The following is a 23484-nucleotide window of genomic DNA, read 5'->3' on the forward strand; positions in this document are numbered from 1 at the left end:
CTTTTCACCCCATCCCTTGGCATTCCCTAAGTTAAAAATCTCCGGAGCTAAATCCCGTCACCTCTGACCTCTGCCAATCCACGTGGATGGAAATTGGGGAAAGTTCTTGGGAGCTGGGGCTCGATGGCTTTGGAGGGATCGTGGGGCTGGAAGAGCAGCCCGGCTGTGCTGGGACAGGACTGGAACAATTCCAGCCCAGGGGCAGGGCTGGAACAATTCCAGGCCAGGGGCAGGACTGGAACAATTCCAGCCCAGGGGCGGTGGGAGAGAGCCCGAAGGGCCCGCACGGGAAAGGGTTTGGTGCGGGCAGGGATACGGGAGCGAGGTGCAGCCGGATCCCGCAATTCCCGGATCCCGCAGCTCCCGGGTCCCGCAATTCCGGATCCCACCATTCCGGATCCCGCAATTCCTGATCCCGCAATTCCCGCATCCCGTAATTCCGGATCCCGTAATTCCCGCATCCCTCAATTCCCGCATCCCGCAATTCCCGCATCCCGCAGCTCCCGGCCGCCTTTGGTGGCACGGGCTGGCAGGTGGCGGTGGCCGCGTCCTGCGGCTCCCCTGGGCTCACGCTCCCCGGCTCCTCTCCTGCCCTGCAGATTTCCACAATCCTCATTAATTAAAGTCCGAGCTCAGCCCAGTCCAGCTTTGGAATTCCGGCTGCAGAGAGGGAGGGTAAAACCAGGGAGGAGGTGGATGGAGAGGAGTTAAATCTATGTGACCCTAAAGATTTGTTAACAATCGTTCCTGGGACCCTGAACTCGGGTGTTTTGGGAAAAAACCAAGTCGGGTTTTTGGGAAAAAAGCGAGTCGGGTGGTGCTGCAGCTCCATTGCCACCTGGTGGCAAAAACCCCAGGAACTGGAGAAAAATGCCTTGAACTGTCCCCATACTTCATATTTCAGAATGAACAACTATTTTTGTCTCAATGGAGAATCAAATATTAAAATAAATCTGACATTTAGTGAAGAGGAGACTGAGATCAGACTGAAGGTGCAGCCATAAACCCGGAGCAAATTCCAGTTCAATTTCCAGGAGCATATTCCAGTTTAATTTCCAGGGGCATATTCCAGTTTAATTTCCCCACATGGATTTAGATTTGGGGGCACCGAAGCTGCTCCATGGGATGAGGTGATGTGTGACCAGCAGGGACAGCTGGGGTGGCCACTCCAGCTCCATGTTCCCGCTGCTAGGAGTAAGGGAAAGAGCCATGGGAGAAGAAAGAAACTAGGAAAAAAAGGTGTTTTCTGGTTATTTACTTGCAGTTGTTATGTTAGTGGGAAAGGAAGAGGGGAGGGAAGGGCAAGAAATGTGAAATTTTTCAATTTTACCTACTATTTGATCTTGCTTTTTAGTTATTTCTTCCTGGATATCTGGAATAATCTTGGACTGTGTAGAATTTTTTCACTAGAAAAAGCTCATTTGATTTTTTTTTGAAGGAAAAATTCTGCCCAGCCGCAATTTTCCCCGGCAGTCTCCTCTTTTCTGTTAAATGTGGCAATTTTCAATTAAAAGCCCTTTACCTCTTTCTTCCCAAGGTTTTGGGCTCGGTCAGAATTCGGGGGAATTTGAAGTGAATTTGAAGGAGTCACCCAGCAGGTCCCACCCCCTCAAGGATGGACAGAGCAGAGAGCAGCAACCACACCAGGAGAGCCCTTTTTGGGAAGGCCAAACCTTGGAGTGGCACCTGGGAGCAGACACCCCATCAGGTCAAGCACCATGGGTTAATTAACCTGAATTTAATGTTCTGTTAATCATTACACAGTTGCAAACCCATTGCAACCAAACCCCCCCAGGCCTTCATTCCCATAATAGCAATAAATGGCTCACTGTGATCCGAACTATAAACAGATTTCATGAATTCTGCCAGAAATTGAATATTGAATTATTTCTCTGTGCCCACATGTCTTTCCTGGTTTGCTTAATTCTGCCAAATATTTAGCTCAGCCTTCTCTTCTCTCAGCAACCCACACTCTGCCGGCTACATCTTCCCATTTTTGGACCATTATTTAAAATTTCAGGCTTTTTACAGAGCCTGGCCAAGGAATCAAAGCTGATCAGGGAGGAATGAAAGAGCTGAAGGATTTCAGCTCCTGGGTGGGCTCTGGTTGTGGCTCCTCACGAGACACCTGCACAGCCAAGCAGCAAGGTTTGGCCCCAGCCCAGGAACGCTGGCTCAGGCTCCCTGGTTTAGCCCTTTTTGGGAAAAATCCCACTGGAATGTGTCTTTTTGCCTAATCTGGGCCATGGGAACAGGATGGACAAATTTTGCATGTTCTACGATTTTTTCATGTTCATGATTTTCTGATTTTTCGTTCTTTAAAAGAGTAATTAATCTAATCTTTTCATGCAAAACCCTGGAGTGTGCGGCTGAAAATGCCATTTCTTGCTGCCATGGGAGGCTCTGAGCTGGCTCGGCGCTGCTCTGGTCTGTGTCCTCAGCAAGAAGCAGGACTGGCAATTTTCAGACTGCTGCTGATGGCCTGAAGACAGGTAGAAAATATTGACAGAATAACATCAGCAATTAGTAAAACACCCTTAATTTGTGCAAACATTCCCAAATAAAGACTCTTATCACCTTTGCAGATTATTTTCAGTGGGTTTTCCCCTCTTTAGTTTAGAAGCTGAGCTGCTGTTGTGCCCTGTGCTGGGGGCTGGGAGCAGCTGGGGCTCCCGGGGGCATTCCCTGCCGTGCTCCCAGCCTGGGGACAGGGCTGGGGACAGGGCTGGGGACAGGGACGGGTGGCAGTGCCAGCTGCTCGCTGCTCCCACGCCGGAGCCATGTGTTGATTCACTCTGTAATTGATTTGGGCGACTCGAGGCAGGCGGTTTCCAAGATACCACATCCTTCAGATATTTCCAAGCCCTCTCCCTGGCAGTGCATTATATTTAAATGTCGATGGATGAGCCGGGTGTGTATTTATAGCCACGCTCAGATGGGCTCTGGGAATGGCTGGCAGGGGAGGGGGTGTGCCTGGAATTCTGAGGGGGCTGGGGGCCCCTCTGAGTCACCCCAAAATCAGTTTGTCACCGTGGGTCAGTGCATCAGAGGTTCTGCTGCTCCACCTCGCTGGGGTTCAGGGCAGCTCCAGTGAACAGCCAGGCCATGAGCAGTAATTAGAGACTGATTTCAGATTTTCCCTCACTGGTGATTCCAGATTTCCCACCCAGGGGCTGTGAGTGGTCCAGTCAGGTGAGGGACATTTTGTTTGCTGTTCCTGTCCTTCCTCACCACTGCCATGGCTCACACAGGGATCAATCACTCCCTTCCAGCAGTGAATGTTGGCTTCCTGGATTAAGGAAATTTCCAAAGAAGAGAGAGGAAACTCCTGTGATCTCACTCTGGATGTCCATTAAAAAAAAAAAAAAAAAAGTGGAAATATTGGTTAAATTGGTTGAGTATTACGAGTCCTGGAGCTGCACACACATCTTGTGAGCTCAGGGATTCAGTGCCTGGAAAGAAAACTTGTGTACGTGCAAGAGGGGACAGCTCTGAACAGGCAGGAGAGGCAGAGGTAGCCTGGGGACAGGGACACACAGGGCACCCCATCCTGGGCTGCAGCTCTGAGCAGCAATGACAGGAAGTGCCTGGAGAGGCAGAGCTCCCAAACTCCTGCTTTGGGCTTCTCCAGCAAGAGGAACACTCACCCCAATCCTGAGGCCTGGCGTGAGCCCAGCTTGGGCAGTGCAGGGCTTTCCTTGTTTTAGCCCAAATGAGCTGGGAAATATGCTAAGAATGGAGATAAAACAAAGGCTTGGATTTGTGGCCTCCTTTGGACTTAGAGGGAGATCCAAGATCCAGGATCAGCCAAAGGCTGGACTCGATGACCTCAGAGCTCTTTTCCAGCCTAGAGGATTCCGTGGAATCTTCCTTTCATCCATCCCTTGGGCATGTGTAGCCTCAGGAGGCCACAGCCGGAAGGGAACAGGACCAATCCAGCTTGGAACTGCAGAAAACAAAGATTAAACTGAGACACAAAGTGCACCACGGAGAAAGGGAAACGGCAGAACAAGGAGAAGATTTGGGAATGCTCAGAGTGCCCGCCATGAGCACCTACATCCTGCGGGAGAGAGGAGGAGCAGCTGGGAATGGGAGCAGCACACAGCAAGGCTGGGGTGGCCCTGGCTGACCCCTCAGAAGGCTCGGAGCAGTCACCTGAAGTGTCACCTGAAGTGTCCCTGGTGTCACCGGGGCTCAGGGGAGCGGCTCCGCGCGGGGCGGGTGCGCGAGCGCTGACGGCGCTGCCCGTGGGAGTAGCTGTGGGCTGGCGTGATGGGTGATTTTTAGCTCAATAAGGAAAAAAATAAAACCCAACCTTTTTTTTTTTTTTTTTTTTTTTTTTTCTCATGCCAAGAGCTGACCTTTGGTAACTAGAATTTATGCTTTTTGGGTGCCTCTTTTGGGTGACTTTGGGTGACAAGGTGTATTGTTATTTACAATATAACCATTGAGGCTTAGAAGTGTGTTTAGGGCTGATCAGCCTGCTGGTCAGTGAGGGGTTAAGGACACCTGTAAAAGTTCAGACCATGATTTCCAGCTCAAAAACATCTTGAGGGAGGAGGGAATCGGGTCCTTGGGAGGTGTCAACAGGACACAGAAGAATGGGTTGGGGTGGGAGGGACCTTAAAGCCCATCCAGTGCCATGGCAGGGACACCTTCCACTGTCCCAGGCTGCTCCAAGCCCCATCCAGCCTGGCCTTGGACATTTCCAGGGATCCAGGGGCAGCCACAGCTGCTCTGGGCACCCTGTGCCAGGGCTTCACCACCCTCAGAGGGAAGAATTTTTTGCTGATATCCCATCTAACCTGCTCTCTGGCAGTGGGAAGCCATTCCCCCTGTCCTGGCTCTCCAGACCCCTGCAGTCTCTCTCCATCTTCCCTGCGGGCTCCCCCAGGCACTGGAAAGCCACGATGGGATCTCTCCTCCAGCCTGAGCAGCCCCAGCTCCCCCAGGCTTTCCTCGCAGCAGAGCTGCTCCATCCCTCTGACCATCCTGGTGCCTCCCTGGAATATCTCAGCCCTGCTGAGCCGCAGTGCCATGGCAGCTGCTCTGGCAGGCGCTTTCCCAGCCTGTGTGAATTCCTCCCGTTCCGTGGCCGTGCCAGGAATGGGAGCAGCAGCCAAGGGAAGCTCTCCCTGTTTTCCAGCTGTGTGGAGCAGAATGGAGCAGAGGTGTCACTGTGACAAGCCAGCAGCTCCCAGAGTCTCCAAGCGAATTTGGAGGAAGCCAGAACCGCGGGGTTGGAGTTAAACAAACAGGCAGACAAACAGGGAATGACAATTTTGGGCTCCCCTGAGCTTTCCACAGCTCTCAGCAGATCCATCAGAGTGACACGAGGGGAGTCAGAGGGAAATGCTGAGCAACCAGTGTGGCATTTTATGGAGGAAAAATCCTTTGTGGAGAAAATATTTATGGCAAAATGTTCTGTACAGAAAATTGATACCATGTGTTTATCCCATTAAAATCTTATCTAAGGGGTCTGGGGGTCTCCTGCTGGTTCTGTGCTCAGGTAATCATCTCCCTCACTCAAAAAATGCCATTGATTGAGTCCATTGTGTGCAAAAAAACGCCATTAATTGAATCCATTGGGTCAACTGAGTAAAAAAAATGCCATTAATTGATATAAAATGGGTTCATAGTTTTATTTGTAGTGTTAATACAGATGGAATCATCTCTGAGTGAAAACATCTTTTACCTGGAGTGCTAAAGAACCAATATTAATAGCTAGGTGCAACATAAAATACTTTATAATTGTCTTATTAAAATGCATTAAGCAATGAGGACTATGTCATAATGGAAGAAATATGTTACTTCTGTTGCTGTCAGCTTAATGATTGTGCTTAATCACCCATTGTTTGGTGATTGAAAATTTGGAAAGGTGTTTTAATTTAAATTTTGAGGCATTCCCAGAGTTCATGTGCTTCTGAAAGGCATTTTTGAAGGCAGTTGTGGCACTCACAAAGGCACAATCTCGCAGTAAATCCAAGTTGCTGCTCTCCCAGCCACACGCTGCCTCAAGCCCTCACTGCTGAGCTCAGGGACAATTTTAGATATTATTTAACAAGGCTGACTTCTTTCTTTGAGTTAATTTGATCTTCAGCCCTTGATCATCTGCCTCTGTTTATGTGCAGTTATCCATCCTTGAAAATTTTCAAAGTAACATTTCGCTGTGAATATTGGAAGTATTTTAATTCTGAATATCTCTTTCAATGGTTCCTGTAATTACAAGGTACGTCATTCATTTGAGATTTAAATCTGCTTCCTTCCCACACAAACCCAGCATTATTTCTTTTTTCCTCAAGATTACTGTTAGCAGATTTTAAAAGTGAGGCTTATTAATTTTTTTTTGTATCAAAAAAGCAGATCCTCCTCTTTTGAAGAGTCCTGCCCTGGTGCTTTTTGCTGGCCTTCCAGGGGTGGTACCACACTGTGCTTGTTGCAGGAAGAAAAGTCAGAGGTTGCTCCTCCTCCTTTTACGAGGTAAATATTGATGCTCAGAATTACATTATTTGAGCTTGTTTCAAAACACACAAACTGGTGAAACATAGGCTGGAGCTGAGGTTTTGTAGCTTCATTAGGGAGGCTGAGGTGTCCCACCAGAATTATCCTTACAGGTGGTTTCTGCTCACTCTGTGCCTCTGCTGCTGGGCTGGGCTGGGTAAGAGCCCTTCTTTACAAGTCTGACCTCATCCTGTGAGATGTTTCCTCCACTGAGTGCTCTGGTTTCTCACTGAAGCCAATTCACAACATCTCCTAAAAACCCTTCCATTAAGGGCGGTGAGGATCTGCCTCTCACGTGGCATGGACTGGATTTTTTCCTGATCACTGGAACTCTGCTTGTCTCTCAATTTTTAACCCTTTTAGCTGTTCTGCCACAGCTCCATCGATGCCTCAGCTCCTCAGTGACAGGAGATGCAACTCTTTCAGTGTCAAACTCAGCTTACTGAAGACTCTTCATAAGTGCTTGTCCCTGTAGATTTACAGCAAAGGAGGAAATATGACAAAAAGGTGGCAGTGGTGGTGAGCCCTGTCCCTCCTTACTCAGCACTCGGCTGCCCCGTGGCTGCTGTTGGTTATTAAGAACAAGGTAATGACCTGAAAAGTGTTTTGTGGCATTTCCCTGTAGGAAAGACACTGATTAAAGATCCATTGCCTGGAAATTGCTGCTTCAGATTTGTCCTGGATGTGACTGGGACAGTGTTGACTCTGCTGGCAGTGTTCTGCTATTGGATAGTGTTGGAGGATGGGCAGTGAGCTCCTGCAGAGCAGCACAGGATCCCAAAATCTCTGAGCCTGGGAAAGACCTCTGGGATCATGGAATCCAGCCTGGGACCGATCCCTACCTTGTCACCTTGAGCACTGAGTGCCACATCCAGGCATTCCTTGGACACCTCCAGGGATGGGCACTCCAAACCTCCCTGGGCAACCCCTGCCAAGGCCTGGCCACCCTTTCCATGGGGAAATTCCTGCTGATGTCCAACCTGAGCCTGTCCTGACCCAGCCTGAGTCCATTCCCTCTCCTGTCCCTGTTCCCTGGGAGCAGAGCCTCCCCTGGCTGTCCCCTCCTGGCAGGAGCTGTGCAGAGCCACAAGGTCCCCCCTGAGCCTCCTTTGCTCCAGGCTGAGCCCCTTCCCAGCTCCCTCAGCCTCTCCTGGGGCTCCAGCCCCTTCCCAGCTCTGTTCCCTTCCCTGGACTCACTCCAGCCCCTCAGTGTCTTTCTGGCAGCGAAATCAGGAGCAGGCTGGAGTTCTGGCGTGTTGACATTCTGTATTTAACACACCTGGAAACCCCAGCTGAGGGAAACACAAGTTAGAGGCAACTTTCATTGTTCCTTAGTCTTTTCAACAATCTCATTGTGGCTCGAGAGGCTTCTCAGCCTAGTAAAGAGTTTCAAGTTAGTTCTAGTCACTTACCTGCTCATCTACATATAATACTGTTATTTGTCTAATTGTTTCTATTCTTGTGTGTTTGCTATGTAAAAATGCAGTAAAGCCATTATGCAAGAAAAGAAAAGTGGTTGAGATGATTATTCTGTTATCAGTCATGACTAAGATGAAGAGAGATATACTAGCAAGACATTGTTCCTAAAATAGATATCTTGCAAACAAGAAATGTCAGTCAAATGAGGTTTAAATTAAATTCCTGATAGCAATTACTTACAGAATTATCATGCTCCCATTGAAATTATTATGAATATTGTCACCAGAGTTAATGGGAAAAGAAGTTGGGCTTAAGAGATTGATTCTGAAACATATTCTAGAATGTGCTCAGCTTGTGTCCTGCTGAACCCAAAGTCACAGGGCTGCAAAGAGCATCCCTGGCTGAAGAGTGGCTCCAGACTCAGGGCAGTGGGAAAAGGTGAAACTGAGAGCTGGACACTTGCAGGAAGTATTGAATGGCCACAAATGTGTGACCTCACTGGGAGCAGAACTGATGAAGTGCAGAAATGTGATGTGCGTTCCAAATAAAGAACTGATGAGTCAAGTTGTGCCCCAATTGGAGCAGGAGCAAAGTCAAGACGGCTGGAAAATAACCTTGATTGTGGTGGAGAAGAAAGAGCAGGGGAGTTGTGGTGACCCCCAGGAGCCCCAGGGCAGCAGGGGCTGGCAGGGTGTGGATCTGTGTCCCTCCAGCAGTGGGGACCCTTTCAGCACTCACTGCTGCTGCAGCAATTATCTGAAGAGCCAAACTGATATCCCTCAAGGGGCATTCACGACCTCCTCCCTGCCCCAGCAGTGCAGCTATTACTCATCCAGTCAAGTCCTTTTGTTACACAATAAGGAGAAAACAACTTCTAAATATATAATTTTAAAGCTGTATCTTTATACTGCAAGACACAAACAGCTACTGCTGAATTATTTCTGACAGATACTAAGTTCCTATTTCATCTTTCAGGTTGAGGCATTTTTCTAAGCATGGCTCAGTAGGAAGTTAATTATAATCTTCCAAAACGGGAAGAATTTTCACCTGGGATGATTAGGATACTGGTTTGAGGCATGGTATGTGGGCTCCTAGCTAAAGTTAGGCACTGGCAACATCTTTGGCTCTCTCTCACTGCAGAAGTAACACCTTCTGCTGTCACAAGAACTACCCTGAAGATGGAGATCACGATGATTTTGGATGCAATCAATCCCTTAAGTATTCATCATTGTTGATACATTTGCATATTGGAACATCATGGTGGTTTATTCTGCGCTCTGAGGCGAAATTCGCTCTCAATTCCAGTTGGATTTTTCAAGCTTGGTTTCAGCTTCAAGGATAAATCAGGTTTGAAGAACTATAACGAAGCAAGTTCTGGAAAAAGACAAAAGTATGTGAGATTCAGGGTTTTTTAAAAAAAGGATCAATTGCTTGTGGTAGATTTGCCATCTGTTGGTGTGTGCACACTGCTGCAGTGACTTATTTCAGTATTTAATTACGTTTTCTGACTGCACTTGGCTCAGCTAACCTTGGGAGTTTCTATCAGAAATACACTTGGTCATGTTTTCTCAGTGGCTTTTGGAAAGAGATGGATTACCAAAGAAATTCTTGTTGATGAGTCCTTAGGAGGAGCTTGGACAAAGCTGGGCCTTGGGGTTTTCACTGAGCCATTACCTGAGGCTGCAGGATTCCTGTGGTCTCTGCTGGGCTTTCCTAAGCTCAGACTCCAAAAGTGCCCACACTTTTGGGTCCATGGGGTGTAAAACCAGCCCCCTGCTCTTCCATCCCTGCTGTGCCCTCGTGGTGTGCTCTGAGTCCCCTGTCATTTCCCACAGGACCTGGGGAGCTGCTCATTACTTTCCTTCTCTTTGTAATTTGTGCACATTATTGCCAACTATTTTATGTTTATTCCAAATGAGCAGTGAAAATGTGTGCAGAGACACGGGAATTTCCCCACTCTTCAGCTCTGAGTGAGTGACCAGCCCAGGAATGCCCAGCCTGGGGAGCAGAGCAGCGCCTGTTGGGAGGGGGGAGGTGGGATGTACTCCTGTGTGAAATCCCAAATGTGCACAGGGGGATTTATCCCTCTCCCTTGCAATAGAAAGCCAGAGAACAGCAGATCCAACTAAGCAGCAGGCTCAGAGCGAGGTACTTTGGTGATAAAGGAGGAATTTGTGAGGTGTTACGATCACTTAATTGTAGGTATTCCGAAAAACTTTGGCAAGAGGATGGAAGGAATATCCCACAAGATTGTTCTGTGCAGGATCTCACCCTTGGTTTATGAAACCCAAATTGCTTGAGTCTGAACACAAATCTGGAGCTGTATTTTTAGCTATTGCTTACCCTGTTTGTAGGCTCTGTCTGGCATCTGCTTTCCTGGCCACTGTGGAGACAGGATACTGCATCTTTAATTTCTATTTTTCTTTGAGGATAGAGAAGAACTGAGATGTGTCAGTTGTCTGGTTTGTAGCATTCACTCAGTTTTGAGGGTAAAATATAAATTATAGGGCATTTCATTTCAAAATGAAGGAAAACTAAGAGGTATTAAGTGAAAAGTATATATGAGCATAAATAAATCTAGTAGGCTCTTCATTCACCGTGCCCATGTGCAGTTTCCATCTCCTACTGTCAAAGCACTGTGATCAGCAGAGATAAATTCATTGTATTTTCCATATGGCTGGGATATTTCTTGAGCTCATTTTGGACAAATGTGGCAAAATTTACTGCTAAGTCTGTCCTGCGGTTCCAAAATATCCCCCAAAATATGTTTGTTTTGACGGTGAGAATGAAATAGTAGATCTTTCTTAAGGTGTTGATCTGGGAGCACCATCTCCCAATTGGCTTCCTTTTTTTATCCCTAAGTGAGCATTTCAAACCTCGCTACAGAAGCACAAAGATGAGATGGGGAGATATAATGAAGCTGAGGCAGGGACTCACCAGGGGCCTCTTCCCTCTCACTTTGTGCTCTGACATAACCACAACAGAGAGGCTCTGGCTGCTCCCTCGTGTGAGTGACTCCAAAGCACACAATAAACTGTTTAACGAGTTCACACTCTTTGTATTTGATGCCACATCTCTGTGCATACACATACATGAGCTTGGCTCAGGTGCATATTTTAAATATCAGGATATACAGGGTGGGATATGGACTCTCACAGTTCTGTTTCGTATTCACGCTAACATGGCATGGACTGAAGGTTTTGTCATGATGCTGTTCCATGACTTAACCATGGAATCTTAATCAGGTGTTTGGTTTTGTGATATCAGTGTGTAAAATGGCGAAAATGTTGCTGTGTTTACCTCCTTAGACCTGAGCAATTTCCTCTGCGTGTAGAGGATTTCCACATTTCAGAGGCCACAGCTGTCCCACATGGGAGCTCCCAGGCTCTGTGTGAAGCAGTCCCCGCTCTGGAGCAGTCCTGGCAGGGACCCAAGGATACAAGGACACGTTTTTGTTGCATCAGGACAGTTGTTTTCCCTCCTGGTAGGAGAGCAGTGGCACGAACAGGACGTGCTTTGTGCCCAGGAGCATTCATCCCCACAACAGGGAAGGGCTGCTCTGACTCTGCAAATGTGCCGAGCTCGTACTGTACAACAGATTAAAGGTGAAACGATGATGACCTGGAATAAACTCGTCCTGAGGAATTAACTATCCCCCCCAAACCAGCTTCACAATCAGTCCTAGAGTTCAGCTTGCCTTGAGCTGAACCCCCAAAGCCAAATTTGTACCTGTTCCCTTCCAGGGGCGTTACCAGAGCTGCGACAGCAAAATGGAACAAGCAAAAATGGAACAAGCAGCTTCCTCAAACTTTGTTTTTTGCAGTTTCCTTCCTGAGCTCTTCCAGGGGAAAGATCTGCTGCCCTTGCTGTGCTTTGGCTTCAGTGTCACTAAGCTGGGAAAGGAGGGGAAATAAAGGCACTGGCCTGATGACAATATTTTTATTTTTCCTTTCCTGGAAAACTTGCTGAGTGAATGAGCATAAAATTTACAGGATTCTTCTGAAATAATCCTGTTTAGGGTAGCTACAGATTGCCAGAAAACTGGAGAGGGAACGTCAGTCTGTAATTGGCCTTTCTTAGAAGTGTCCTGCTGGGAATGACATCAGGAAATGTGCAGGGATTTTTAAAATTCATAAATAAGCTGTTGTTCATATGTTCAAGCTTGTGATTGATGATTTTCAGGGAAATTGAATAAGTAAAGTAAGTATGAATGCTGTCAGGTGGCTGCAGGTGCATAAAAGGGACAAGTGAGTGCTTGGATTTCATGTTACTGGTACTGAACGAGCTGAATTTTGGCTGCAGATCCCATTTATTACTATATTATTATTACTTTTATTTTTATTTTTATTCCTTTCCTATTAGGCTCAGTAAAATACTACTCTCAGCAACTTTACCATGCTGTTGAATTAATTTTGAAGCGAATCTATATTAAGATACTAATTATTTTGAACCCTTCATCTAATCAAAGTCCCTCAGAGGTTCTCCTGCTGCTCCTACAAGGACCTGCTGAGGAATGGAATGGGCAGAACCTGCTGAACAGATGAAGGTGCTGAAATGTCAGAAGTATTCAGCTGCAAATTGCACAGCAGGGATGTGATACCCCCAGCTGAAACCTGGGCACCAAATGAGATCTGATATCCCTACGGGCAGATTAGATGCTCTAGAAATATGGGCATATAATATCAAAGTATATAATATCAAAATATTCATTTGAAACCCAGGACATGGGGCCCTGGTCCTCCTAAAACAGTGATTTGCTAATGTATTTTTGATGGTTTATTTCTCTGTAAAAGAGCATTTGAGGGGAATCTTGCTAATTTTTACATTTTAGTGACACACTGTTGCCTTTTATTGAACGCCGGTTGCTTGTTTGGTTGTGAGACCTAAAATAACAGAAATTCTGAATTTCCTTTTTCTTATACCTACATACATAATAATTTCCCTTTTCTAGCCTTTGACACAAATAACAATCCTAGCTCCCTTAATTATTGCTTTCCTCTGAACTTCTCAAATCCCTGGGGATGCAGAACACTTGTTTGTAGCCTGTTATTATTTGGAGCAATGGGAGAAGTCAGATGCAGGAAACAGCATCTGCCACAGGAGTTTTAGACACAAGTTCTTGTTGAGTACTCCAAGAACTTTCAAAACTCACTTCTCACTTGATTTCCTTTATATTTAAGTGCCTGGTGGCACTGATGAGGTATGTACAGATGTAATCTCACAGATTTGGCCACACCAGTGTCACCAGCAGAGGCACTGGGATATGGTTGTGTGCACCAACAGCCTGCAAATTGTTCCTACCGCAACAAAAATAAAGTGACTCAGCCTGAACAATTCTATATTTAAAGTATAAATTATTTGTTGGCATAAACTACCTGTGACTTTGCTCCTCCATTTTCCCACCTGATTTTTATTTTCTGAAGGACAAGCATTCCCGGTACACGCTCCAAAACATTTGTCTTCCGTGGTTGAGTTCCAGACCCTTAAAAATAGGCTTGCAATGGAAATGCTGAGGTGCCAGCTGGCTGCTGCTGCAGTGACACATGGACAATAGGCAACTCTTCAGCCACAGGGAACAGGGAATGGGAACTCTGAGGGACTGGGAACCAGGTTTAATCAGGGACTGGAGCAGCACAGCATCCTACACTTGTCTGTGCACTGGCTGACTTCTGAGCCAAAAAAATCAGCATGGAAAGTGTGTGAGCTATGGGGTGCACCAGCTTGTTCCCTTGTTTGCGCTCATTTCATAGAAATTATTTGGCAATTAAGAACGGTTTGAGTCTTTGCTTTATCTAGAGGGCAGGGCTTATTGGTAAGTCATGCAGCACGTCCAAATACAAACTGTCATTGAGGCAGCTTTCTGTCCTTTAAAAACATACTGTTGACAGCATCATCTAGTGCCGTCCAGCTCCCGAAATCGAGGGGTGAAGTGGGAATATTATTTTCCCCCGCACGCTCCTTCTCCTGCCCCCGTGGGGCAGTGCTGCCGCGTTTCTCCCCGCACACCCGCCTGCCCACAAAGGCGTCGGGGCCGCTTTGCCGTGAGGGCGGCGAGGCGGCTCCGCTGCCGCCCCGGCTCCTTCCCGCAGCCCACGGCCCCGCGGGGAGCGGCTGTGCCTCCCCGCCGCCCGCGCTTCCTGTCCCCACGCCTCGCACATTCGAAAAACAACAACACCGAGCGAAACTTTTGGGTTTTGCCTTTTTTTTTTTTTTTTCCTTTTTTTTTTTTTTTTTTCCCCTCCGCTCTGTCAGCTCCGTGGGAGGAACAGCCGCGCCGTGCGGGGCCCGCAGCCGGTGCCCCTCAGCGCCGATCCCGGACAGCCAGCGTCCCCTCAACCACCCCTGCAAATCATCCCCAACCCTTTCATACCAATCCCTTGACCGCCGTCCCCTCAGCCGTGATCCCCCTCAGACCTGTCCCCGCAGCCTCGTCTCGCTTCCAATTCCCTCACCCCTCTCCCTCATCCCCTAATCTATCCACCCCACTCCCCTTCAGACCTGTCCCTCACCCCCAACCCCTCCATCCCCAACCTCCTCTATCTCAAATCCCCTGATCCCCCAATCCCATCCCTTCCCTCCATCCCCAACCCCCCACCCCCATCCCTCCATCCCCAATCCCTCACCCCCATCCCTCCATCCCCAATCCCCTCATTCCCAATCCCCTCCATCCCCAATCCCCCTCAGCGCGGCGGCGGCGCCGCCCGCCCGCCCCGGTGACGTCACCGCGCGTCATTCCCCCCCCCCTCCCCATGCAGGGGATTCTCCGTCCCGCCCTGACGTCCCCGGGCCCCGCCGTGCCCCCCGGGCGCGGGCCGTGACACGTGTGGAGGTAGCGGCACCGGCGCCCCGGGGAGGCCGGTGCTTTGTGTCGCCTCCCGGCCGCTTCGTGTCACAGGTGTCCCTCCCCACGTAGCCTCCGAGGGGTTGTAAACTCACTTTTATGGCCGTAGCTCCTGGGAAAAGTTACTTTAAGTTCTGCAGGAAATTTGCTCGCGTTAATGTGGCTGCGCATCCAGGTAGGTTGTCACTACGGGGGTGCCTTTGCCTTTTCCTGGAATAATTACACATTAATTACCGTACACGCAACGACCTGAGAGGACCAGGAGTGCCTGGCTGAGGTTTGGATGCTTAAACGTTGAATAACTAACTCTGCGTTGGTTATCATAAGCACAACGAGCAGAGAGAACCAGGGGTGCCTGGCTGAGGTTTGGATGCTTAAACGTGTTAAAGAACGAGGAACGACTTCGAGGTATTGCTTAGTGCTCCAGGTGCTTCATCAGCAAAGAGCAAATGCAATTTAAAAGAAAATAAAAGGCAGAACTGGTTCTGTTGCAATGATTCCTGTGCCTCAGCAGAACGTGGTGCTTGAGTGTTAAAACTCTGGCACTTTGAAATCAGCAGTGAAGGGTTGCGTATCAGGTATCGTCAGCTATGACAAATAAAAGATTACACCTAGGTCTGTTAGACACACAAAAGATGTTATCTAAACAAAGTTGCTTAAAACTGGTCAGACTTGCTCCCTGTAGTGCACCAGACTCTTCTTATTGCAAGTGAAAAGGGTCTGTAGCAAAACCATCTCAAAGTACAAAATGTGCAAGAGTGAAAGGATGTCCTTGTTGAATTTTTTTTTCCCTGATAAAAATTGAAAGGGAAAAAAATCCCCAGATTTCTTCGTGCTTTTAATATTTGGGAATTTTAGTACCACTGCCAAGTGCTTTAATTACTGGATATGCATCAGATATCAGAAAGTCAGCAGAAGTATTAAGGTTTATTTGTTCATATTGTTTGTAAAAGCAGTTTATTGTAATTGAGGTACGACACTTAGCGAAGGTCTGAGAACTTTGTTGGTCCTGTTGGTCAGTTCTTTAGGAAATACTTGGAAATTATGATCTATTAGTGGTAAAGTAATCAAGTGCAGAGTGTTGCAGCTGAAGTGGGATGTGCATCCCTGGGTGTTTTTTGGCTGGACAAGCCCCTCCACCAAGGGGAGCCAGCAAAGCACAGGGCAGGGGTGTCCAGCTGAAAGGACTCTGTGTGTGTAACATCTCAAGGCAACTGTTTGCAGCAGTCACTCTTTAATTTGTATTTTCCAAGGTCTGTGTGAAGCTCCTCCAGTTGTGCTCTGATTAAAAGGTGTTTGTTGTGTTCCTGTTAGGTTTGGCCAGTAGCACTTACAGCCCATTTGTGCCAAACCAGTTTCTTCAAGTTGAGTGTGGAGTTCCCAAATGACAGGAACAAATACTTGTGTTGTCATAACCCCTTCTATAAGTGATCTCAGGGGTGTGCTGCACTTCTCACTTGTTGGGTTTCTACATCCACGCGGCTTGGGGATTCAACAAAGGCGCATTTTATGTCAAAATGAATTTTAGTTTTGACTTTCACTTAGATTTTACAGAATTAAGTATTGCTCATAGTATTCATTACAGCCTTGTATTGGCAGTCTGAGAGATCTCTGACCTTGGCCTTGCTGGAACTACAGTCAACAGAGCTGCTGTGAAATAGGTTTTTATTTTGAAGATTAACTTGTGCCTTCTGGTGCTCTTGTCCATCAGCTGTGGCACAGGAGGAAAAATCCGAGGAACGGTTTTCTCTGAGACTCTGCTTGTTGACTAAATTTAGGATTATGTTATTAGCAGTAAGTGCATTTCCAGTAGCACTTGTGTTGACTTGGAGTAAAAACACCTGGCAGGGAAAGGAGGTGATCTTGAAAGTAGGAAACAAATTTTCATGCTTCAAGTGACAAGAACGGCATGAACTTTTGGAAGAAATTATTGAAGGTTAGAATTTAATTATTTTGCCCTTTTTGGGGGGTCTTTGAAGTGCTGAGGATTTGGTGCTGTGCACTGTGTTTATATTCCTGTGACAGTATCACTTTTGAAGCTGTTTTGTGACTCTGGGAATTCCTTAAGCCTAGGTAGGAAGGATTAATGTTGTGCAGTTAAAGCTTCAAGTATTCAGTGAACTTCTTCCCCCCTGGATACTGGATTAATAAGTATTTCCATGGTAATAAAAATAGGTATGAGGGTGTTGATCATAATCAACTGCTGTAGATTATGAAAATGTAATTACAGTCTACAAAGAAACAGGAAGGTAAACTTTAGCATTTTACTGACCAAGCTGAATGAAATACAGAAATAGTTGGAATTGAGCAGAATACAGGAATTTGGGCACTTTCTGCCCCTTGAACTGGGAGGATTGCATTTACAACGAGCTCTGTAATTGCTGTAAGCACGTGCTGTTTGCAAGACATGAATATTGTGAATTGCATAAATGCAACCTCTTCTCAAATACTTATTTTTGCAATAAATACTTCAAGAACCGGTTGCTTAATTGCCTGATTGTGACAAGCAAGACAAGGCTGAAACAAAAAAGTGACTGAAAACTAAAGTATGCTGCTGGAAAACGGGGCTGCATTCAAAGTTGCTGCCCTCCGAAAGGATTTTTCATGAGCTGAGCTCTGCTGCTCTTGTGCATAAGCTGCTCCCTTTGCCAGTTGAGATAAATACATCTTTGATTTTGGCTAGTATTTTCAGTCCATCCTCTGGAGCACGTTCTGAGCCTGGTCTGTCAAAGGCCACTGAATTTTGTCAGTGTTAGGAGTTGCATAACTCCTTTGTGAGTAATTACTGGCAGTGACGTGGATGACTCAGCTCTACCTAGTTCAGTGCATCTCTCAGAATCTCCACAATCGCCTGGTGTTCTATTGAGGAGAGAAAGTAAAATACTGCCCCTAATTTGAGTGCCCTCTGCCATTGCAACAGTGCACAGATTTTGTAAAGATCTTGGAGAACAAGTTGCTTTAAAAAAAAAAAAAAAGTTTGCACGTTAATGCTCTTAAAGAGAAAACAATGAGTGTCTTTATGCACTGAATGCTGCAATACAGTAATAATGATGGTGGGTTTGTATACCACTTCTGAAATTAATTTTGGAAATCTGCTATAGTATTCTAAGTCTCTGACAGGAACCCAGGAGTCTGTTGCGGGTAGCTCATCTTGCTTCCTGCAGGATACCTTTGGAGGCACTCACACGAACCCTAAAGAATTGCATGGTTTGTTTACTCATCAGAGGTAGAATTCTGCTATTTATGTAATACTTCACTACCTTAAGAATAAAATTTGAAATAGTTGCTTTCCTCAAGTTTAAGTCTCATCCTCTTCTAGAATTACCTGCCATTAAATATAATTTGCAGACTGGCTGCTTTGTGCCCTTTGATTCTGGAGTTAAGGTTATGTACACAGGCAGGAATGAAAAGCTCTCAAGTCCTTTGCTAATTCAGTGATCCCTGTGCTTGGGGTCAGCTTTGTGTCTTGTCAGAGCTGTGACTTGTTGGAGGCACACGTAATTCTCCCTTGATCTGATAATGGGAAGGATCAAAATGTTCTTTTAAAATCACTAATTATATGTTGCTGAAGGTTTGGTGTCCTGTCTGAATGTATGATTTATTTGCCCCAGGAAAGGAACTTTGTAGCTCTCCCTAGTAACTGATTATGGGTTTCAGGTGTTTTAGATTGCTTTATCCCCTTTTTTCACTTGGTGTGTTTAGAGGCCTCTTCTCTTTGTGGGGGGAATTGAGGGAGTGGGGCTGGCCCAGAGTTTGTGTAGGTGGGGAGTGGATGTGCCCAGAACCCTCAAACTCCTCAGACCTATCTCAGGAAATCCTCAGTAGGCCAGTGTGTTGCTAATTAAATAATGGTGCAAACTCTCTATAGATGTAATTAAGAATAAATGAGGAACAAATGTGGTTGTCCTGTCAGGATATTTTTTTTCAAAGACTTTTTGACATAATTGGGATTTCTGATGTAAGCTTCCACTCAAATATTTTGAAATAACTACTTGAAGGGTTCCTTCTGTTTGTGGGGAAGGAAACTACTTACTCCTGTGTTCATGTGGGAGAACTGAGGTGCAGCTCTGGGAACACCCCAGTAACTTCCCAAATGGAGCCCAGGGAAGCAGGAGCTTTGGAGGATACAGGAGCTCTTGGTGACCCTTGGGTAGAATTTTACCTGTTTGAAGCCAGACAAGATTTTAGGTGACTGGTGCTGAATACTGCTTTTTACTTCTAATTATAGTATGATGATAAAATTCCCAGTTCTGCTTTTTCTAGAATTTTTTAAATTCTGTTTGAATCCCTCAGTGAAAACATGTAAAACCAGGGCAGGATGCTCCTGCTTTATGTCTTCCACTGCTTTTCCTGGGATTAGGCATTTTTGCTGACCTTTTGCCTGGCTTCTTTCAACCCAAACCTGTAGACCCACCAAGTCCTAAGGAATTTACCATGTAAACAGGGAAAACATCCTTAATATGGGGGGGCAGATGGTTCCAATCTTTGGTAATACTGGGAATAGTTCTGCTGTACTAATCAGAGGAAGAACATGTGCAATTGTCATTAAGCCTTTTCCCAGCCATTTAGATATTCTCCCAAGGTAGCAGGGATGGTCCCTGCCATGGGATCCATTTAATCCAGAGGCACTTTTCTCCCTGCCAGGCTGTTGAGACCCTCAGCCTGCACCTCTGCAAAAGTGTCTGACCTGCCAGGTGCTCTGACCTAAACTTTGAGCTCATCTATTTACATAGTTCCTTTTGTTATTTTTTACTAATCAACAATGTGGGGTACTTTGTGTCATTTCCAGATTGTGTGTTTGGAAAGTGTCGTCAGTGTTTGCCTTAATGTCTGAGTTCAGTTTGTGTTTTCATGGGAGTTAATGTTTAAAATGTTCAGTTGTAGGACTTGAGCAGCACTGAACAGCAAAATGACTGAAAGATGAAGGAATCTCCTTCACAATCATAGTATTGGCTTCTTTCACCTGTTCTTTTTATAGAGAGCTTTGCTTTTTAATTCACAATAATAAATAAAATTTGTGCATTTGTAGATATTTAGTAAGTAATGACTTAGAGGTTAAAATTGTTCTGTTCTGTATGTTTGTGCATGAATATTCATGAATAAATCACTAAAAGGAGCCTCACTTGGCTGTGGAAGCTGCATTTTGTATCTGGTTTCCACAGAGGTGGGAAATAAGTATTAACTGTCACTTTTCTTTTTTGCCAGCTTCTGGTTATTGAAACTCAGCCAATTAAGTGACTGTACAAGACAGTAATGATTTGATTTTTGTCACTGACTTTTTTTAGCTGAATTACTTAACAAGCTACCAGACTTTGGGTTCTATTCCAACAAGTTTGCAGATTTTTGTTCCTTGTGTTTTTTTTTTAATGGACAGTGACCAGGATTTATAAACAAATATGGCAGAAGTGTAGTTGTGTGTATCAAGAAATAAAAGTAGATTCATGCTCTTGAACATCAAATTCTTTGGACTAGAAATTGGCAGGTGTCCCAGTCTGTGTCAGTACGGAGAGACTGGACAGGAAAAAACAAACACAAACCAAGGAGCAACAGTGAAGGGGAAAAGTGTACGATAGGAAATTGTTAATTAAGGTGATTACCTGCCATAAAAATCCAATAGCTTAGTGTACTGGATTTGCCAGCAAGTTGAAAGTGCACTACAGGGTGTTCTCAGGAACAACCTAGATGAAATGACTGATTTTGGGTTCAAAACCCCATTCCAGCCCCATTTTTTTGTATCTGTATCAGTGTGTCTGCAGCTCTTCTGGTTGTAGTGTTGGTTCCACAGCTTAAATTTAAGTAACAAAACTTGGAAAATGTTGCCCATCTTTATGGAAAAGAAAAGGTGAAATGCACAATAAAATCACTTTGAATTGAGGTCCATGAAGGAACAATGTTATTACATTTTTGCAGTAGAAACTCAGTTTATTTCTAGTTCCAAATAAGCTTTTTGGACAGTTTTGGTGGGCTTCACATTGGTTCACACTTGAATGTGATTTATGGTGTTTTGAAAAGAAATTGCATGGAATTGAGGTTGGAGGTCAGAGCTGGGCTGAACTTTGGTGTCACTTCTGGATTTATTCACTTGATTTGTACAATAACAACCATAGTGAGTGTCTTGTCCCTCCTACTGTCTAATTTGTGAAAAAAAAAGTGCAAAAAAAGAAATAAGTTATGTAGCAAATGAGTAGCTTTGGTTTCTGGATCCAGGGTAATGCAGGAGTGATTTTTGCCTGTTGGATTTGGGGTGGCAACACATGAGAGATGAATGAGGGGCATGGGTTGGATATACCATTGGTTAAACTGAGTTATCATGAATAGAAACTTGTGAAGTGAAAATAGATGAAGCTTTCTGCTATTTCCTTGATCTCCTTGATCTGTTTTTCTGTTTTGCCTTTTTTTTTTTTTTTCCTCCAGTGAGGATATAATCCAAAAATAAGTGCCAGTATCTTGCTACAAAAACTGGAGATTTAATTTTATCAAAAGCATTAATTTGTGAATTAACTCTTAAAAGCTCTGCTCCAAACCAGGAGTCTGTAGCAGCAGTGGAAGCGGTTGAGGGTTTGCCTGGGTGACAGAGCTGAGGTACAAACCTGTCCCTGCAGCCCCACCTGTTCCTCCAGACTCTGGGTTTGGTTCTGAGCAGAGGAATCTGGGGGCATTTCTCTGTAGTGCTGTGTTTTACCAACTCCCATGCTGACAGCAGCACCATCTTCCAGTGTCTTAGGCAGGGATTTTAGAAAAATTCAGAAGTACCAGAAAAAAAGTCATTACCCAGACTAAGAGTTTAATTGGTCCAACTTGGTTTTTAGAAAAAAAAGTTTGAATTTTATGTCATTTCTAGTTAGTATTTTAGTGTGAGACCTGTGCCATATAAAGGTAGAGATGCTGAACAATTAATATATAATAAATTAGCAATTATTACTAGCAAAATCCATAATGGCATTCACCCATTTTTTGTCAGGTATTTCCAGTTTTTAATGATTGCTTTGCATGTCTGAACAGAGCATGTCCTTCATATTTCTGGGTTTTGGTTGGTTTTTTTTTTAGTTTCAGCACTGAATTGTTTGTGACTTAGGGAGTGCTTAAACTGAGTTTAAAATTTATTTTTTTTTACTGCAGTTGTGGGCTTGGTGTTTTCAAAAAGGCTTGGAATCACTTTTGCATCTTTTCCCTTTAAACTGCAAATTAATTTTCCTTAGAAGACTTCAGGTTTCTGAAAAGTTTCATGCATAACTGAGGAATTCTGCATTAGTGTCATCTTGTAGGAGTGGTATCTGTAGCTTTTAAAGGAGTTTAAATTAATCCCAATTAAATAACACTGGCATAATAATAATAATGATGGCATTTACAAAGGGAGATGCTAAATGATACATAAGGGAGATGCTAAATATAACTACTGAGTAGTAGTGTTTGTTTGAAACTACAGCTTTAAATTAGAGCAACCCCACCACCAGTTCTCACTTGTGTGCTCTGAAATGTAAATTGGTCGAATTTTGAGCTCTTATTAATTTGAAATTGCTGGGTCTTAATGATGTTTTTCTTTTTTTTTTCTTTTCTTTTTTTTTTTTTTTTCCCTGCAGCTAAATGGCCTTAAAATGGCAGATGAGCCTATGGAAGAAGGTGAACCATATTCCTACCATGTAAGTGTTTGATTCCTGCTCACTTCAGCCACTCATTAGCATGACCTCCTGTTGCAGCAGAATTGATGCATCCCCTGCTCTTTAATAATTCTGAACCCATCATTTTATTTGGACAATATCTGAGGAGACTCTAAGTCTCAAAGATGGCTTTGGAAATTAGTACCTGGGTAGGGACTGTTGTAAATGCCTTGTTTGGGCAACTCTGCTGCATGAGGCAGAGCTTTGTGGAAAGACTCCCTGTGCTGGAGGGAGCATTTGTTGATCCCTCAACCTCTAAAATGCTCAGGCCAACCTGGGACCTTTCATACAAAGTGCTGAATGCTGCTCTTGCTGCAATATTTGTACTTTTTTGAGTAGCTGCTGTACCTTCAGCCTAAAAGTACTTAATTCTGCTTTTTTTTAGAGCAGAATTAATGTGTACACCAGTATGTTAATTGTGCTTTTATGTAGAAATATCCCAGGTAAGCCCCTCTTGAGCAGGGTTTTGCCCAGTGCCTCTTTAGGAGATGCTGAAGATGAGTGTTCTGTGAGCTGGCTAAACCTTGGACTAAACTTCAGGCTCCTCCTGTGTGTGGTGAAATGCCTGACTGCCCATGGAAACACTGGCCAGCATTTCTCAGCACACTCCTCCTTGTGCTTTTGAGCAGGGTCACAAAGGCATCTGCTGCCCAGAGAGTCCCTGGCAGTGCCCAGGGCCAGCCTGGGCAGGGCTTGGAGCAGGGACAGTGGAAGGTGTCCCTGCCATGGCAGAGGTGGCACTGGATGGGCTTTAAGGTCCCTCCAGCCCAAACCAGTCTGGGATTGTGGGATAAGGGGATCTTGTCACCAGCTGTAACCACTGCTTTGTGTTACACTTCTAACAACATTTACAAGGAAGGGTTTTGGAGAATGAAGTCCTGGGCACAAACCCACGTGGTGCCTGGACATTTCCTGGTGTGGAGTAGGTACATAAAGTCAGAGTGGTCTCGCATGTAGCAAAGAAAGGAGCAGTGAATTGTCTGAGTTTTCTACTGCTCTAGAGCCAGGATGAGGAAGTTGCTTGAGCTCTGGGATGCCTGGAGCCACATTCCAGGGAGCTGTGAC

At 45.3% G+C, this 23484-nt stretch overlaps 1 protein-coding gene across 3 annotated transcripts in view; it reads left to right on the top strand.

Annotated features, from left to right (window-relative positions):
• Nucleotides 1-14866: 14866 nt before the first annotated feature.
• RPS6KA6 (ribosomal protein S6 kinase A6) overlaps nucleotides 14867-23484 on the top strand; it is a 35885-nt gene continuing 27267 nt past the window's right edge. Inside the window, exons 1-2 of one of the 3 annotated variants that reach the window (XR_005956625.1) lie at nucleotides 14867-14936; nucleotides 22342-22401. Coding sequence is in view for 2 of the 3 variants with exons in the window: in XM_041485081.1 (XP_041341015.1) it covers nucleotides 14919-14936; nucleotides 22342-22401 (78 nt within the window). In the remaining variant the exon portion in view is untranslated. The remainder of the gene's footprint in view (nucleotides 14937-22341; nucleotides 22402-23484) is intronic. The other 2 variants (XM_041485081.1, XM_041485082.1) reach the window with 2 other exon arrangements.

This window comes from Pyrgilauda ruficollis, unplaced genomic scaffold (genome assembly GCF_017590135.1).
Source record: "Pyrgilauda ruficollis isolate IOZ18807 unplaced genomic scaffold, ASM1759013v1 scaffold7, whole genome shotgun sequence".
NCBI lineage: Eukaryota > Metazoa > Chordata > Aves > Passeriformes > Passeridae > Pyrgilauda > Pyrgilauda ruficollis.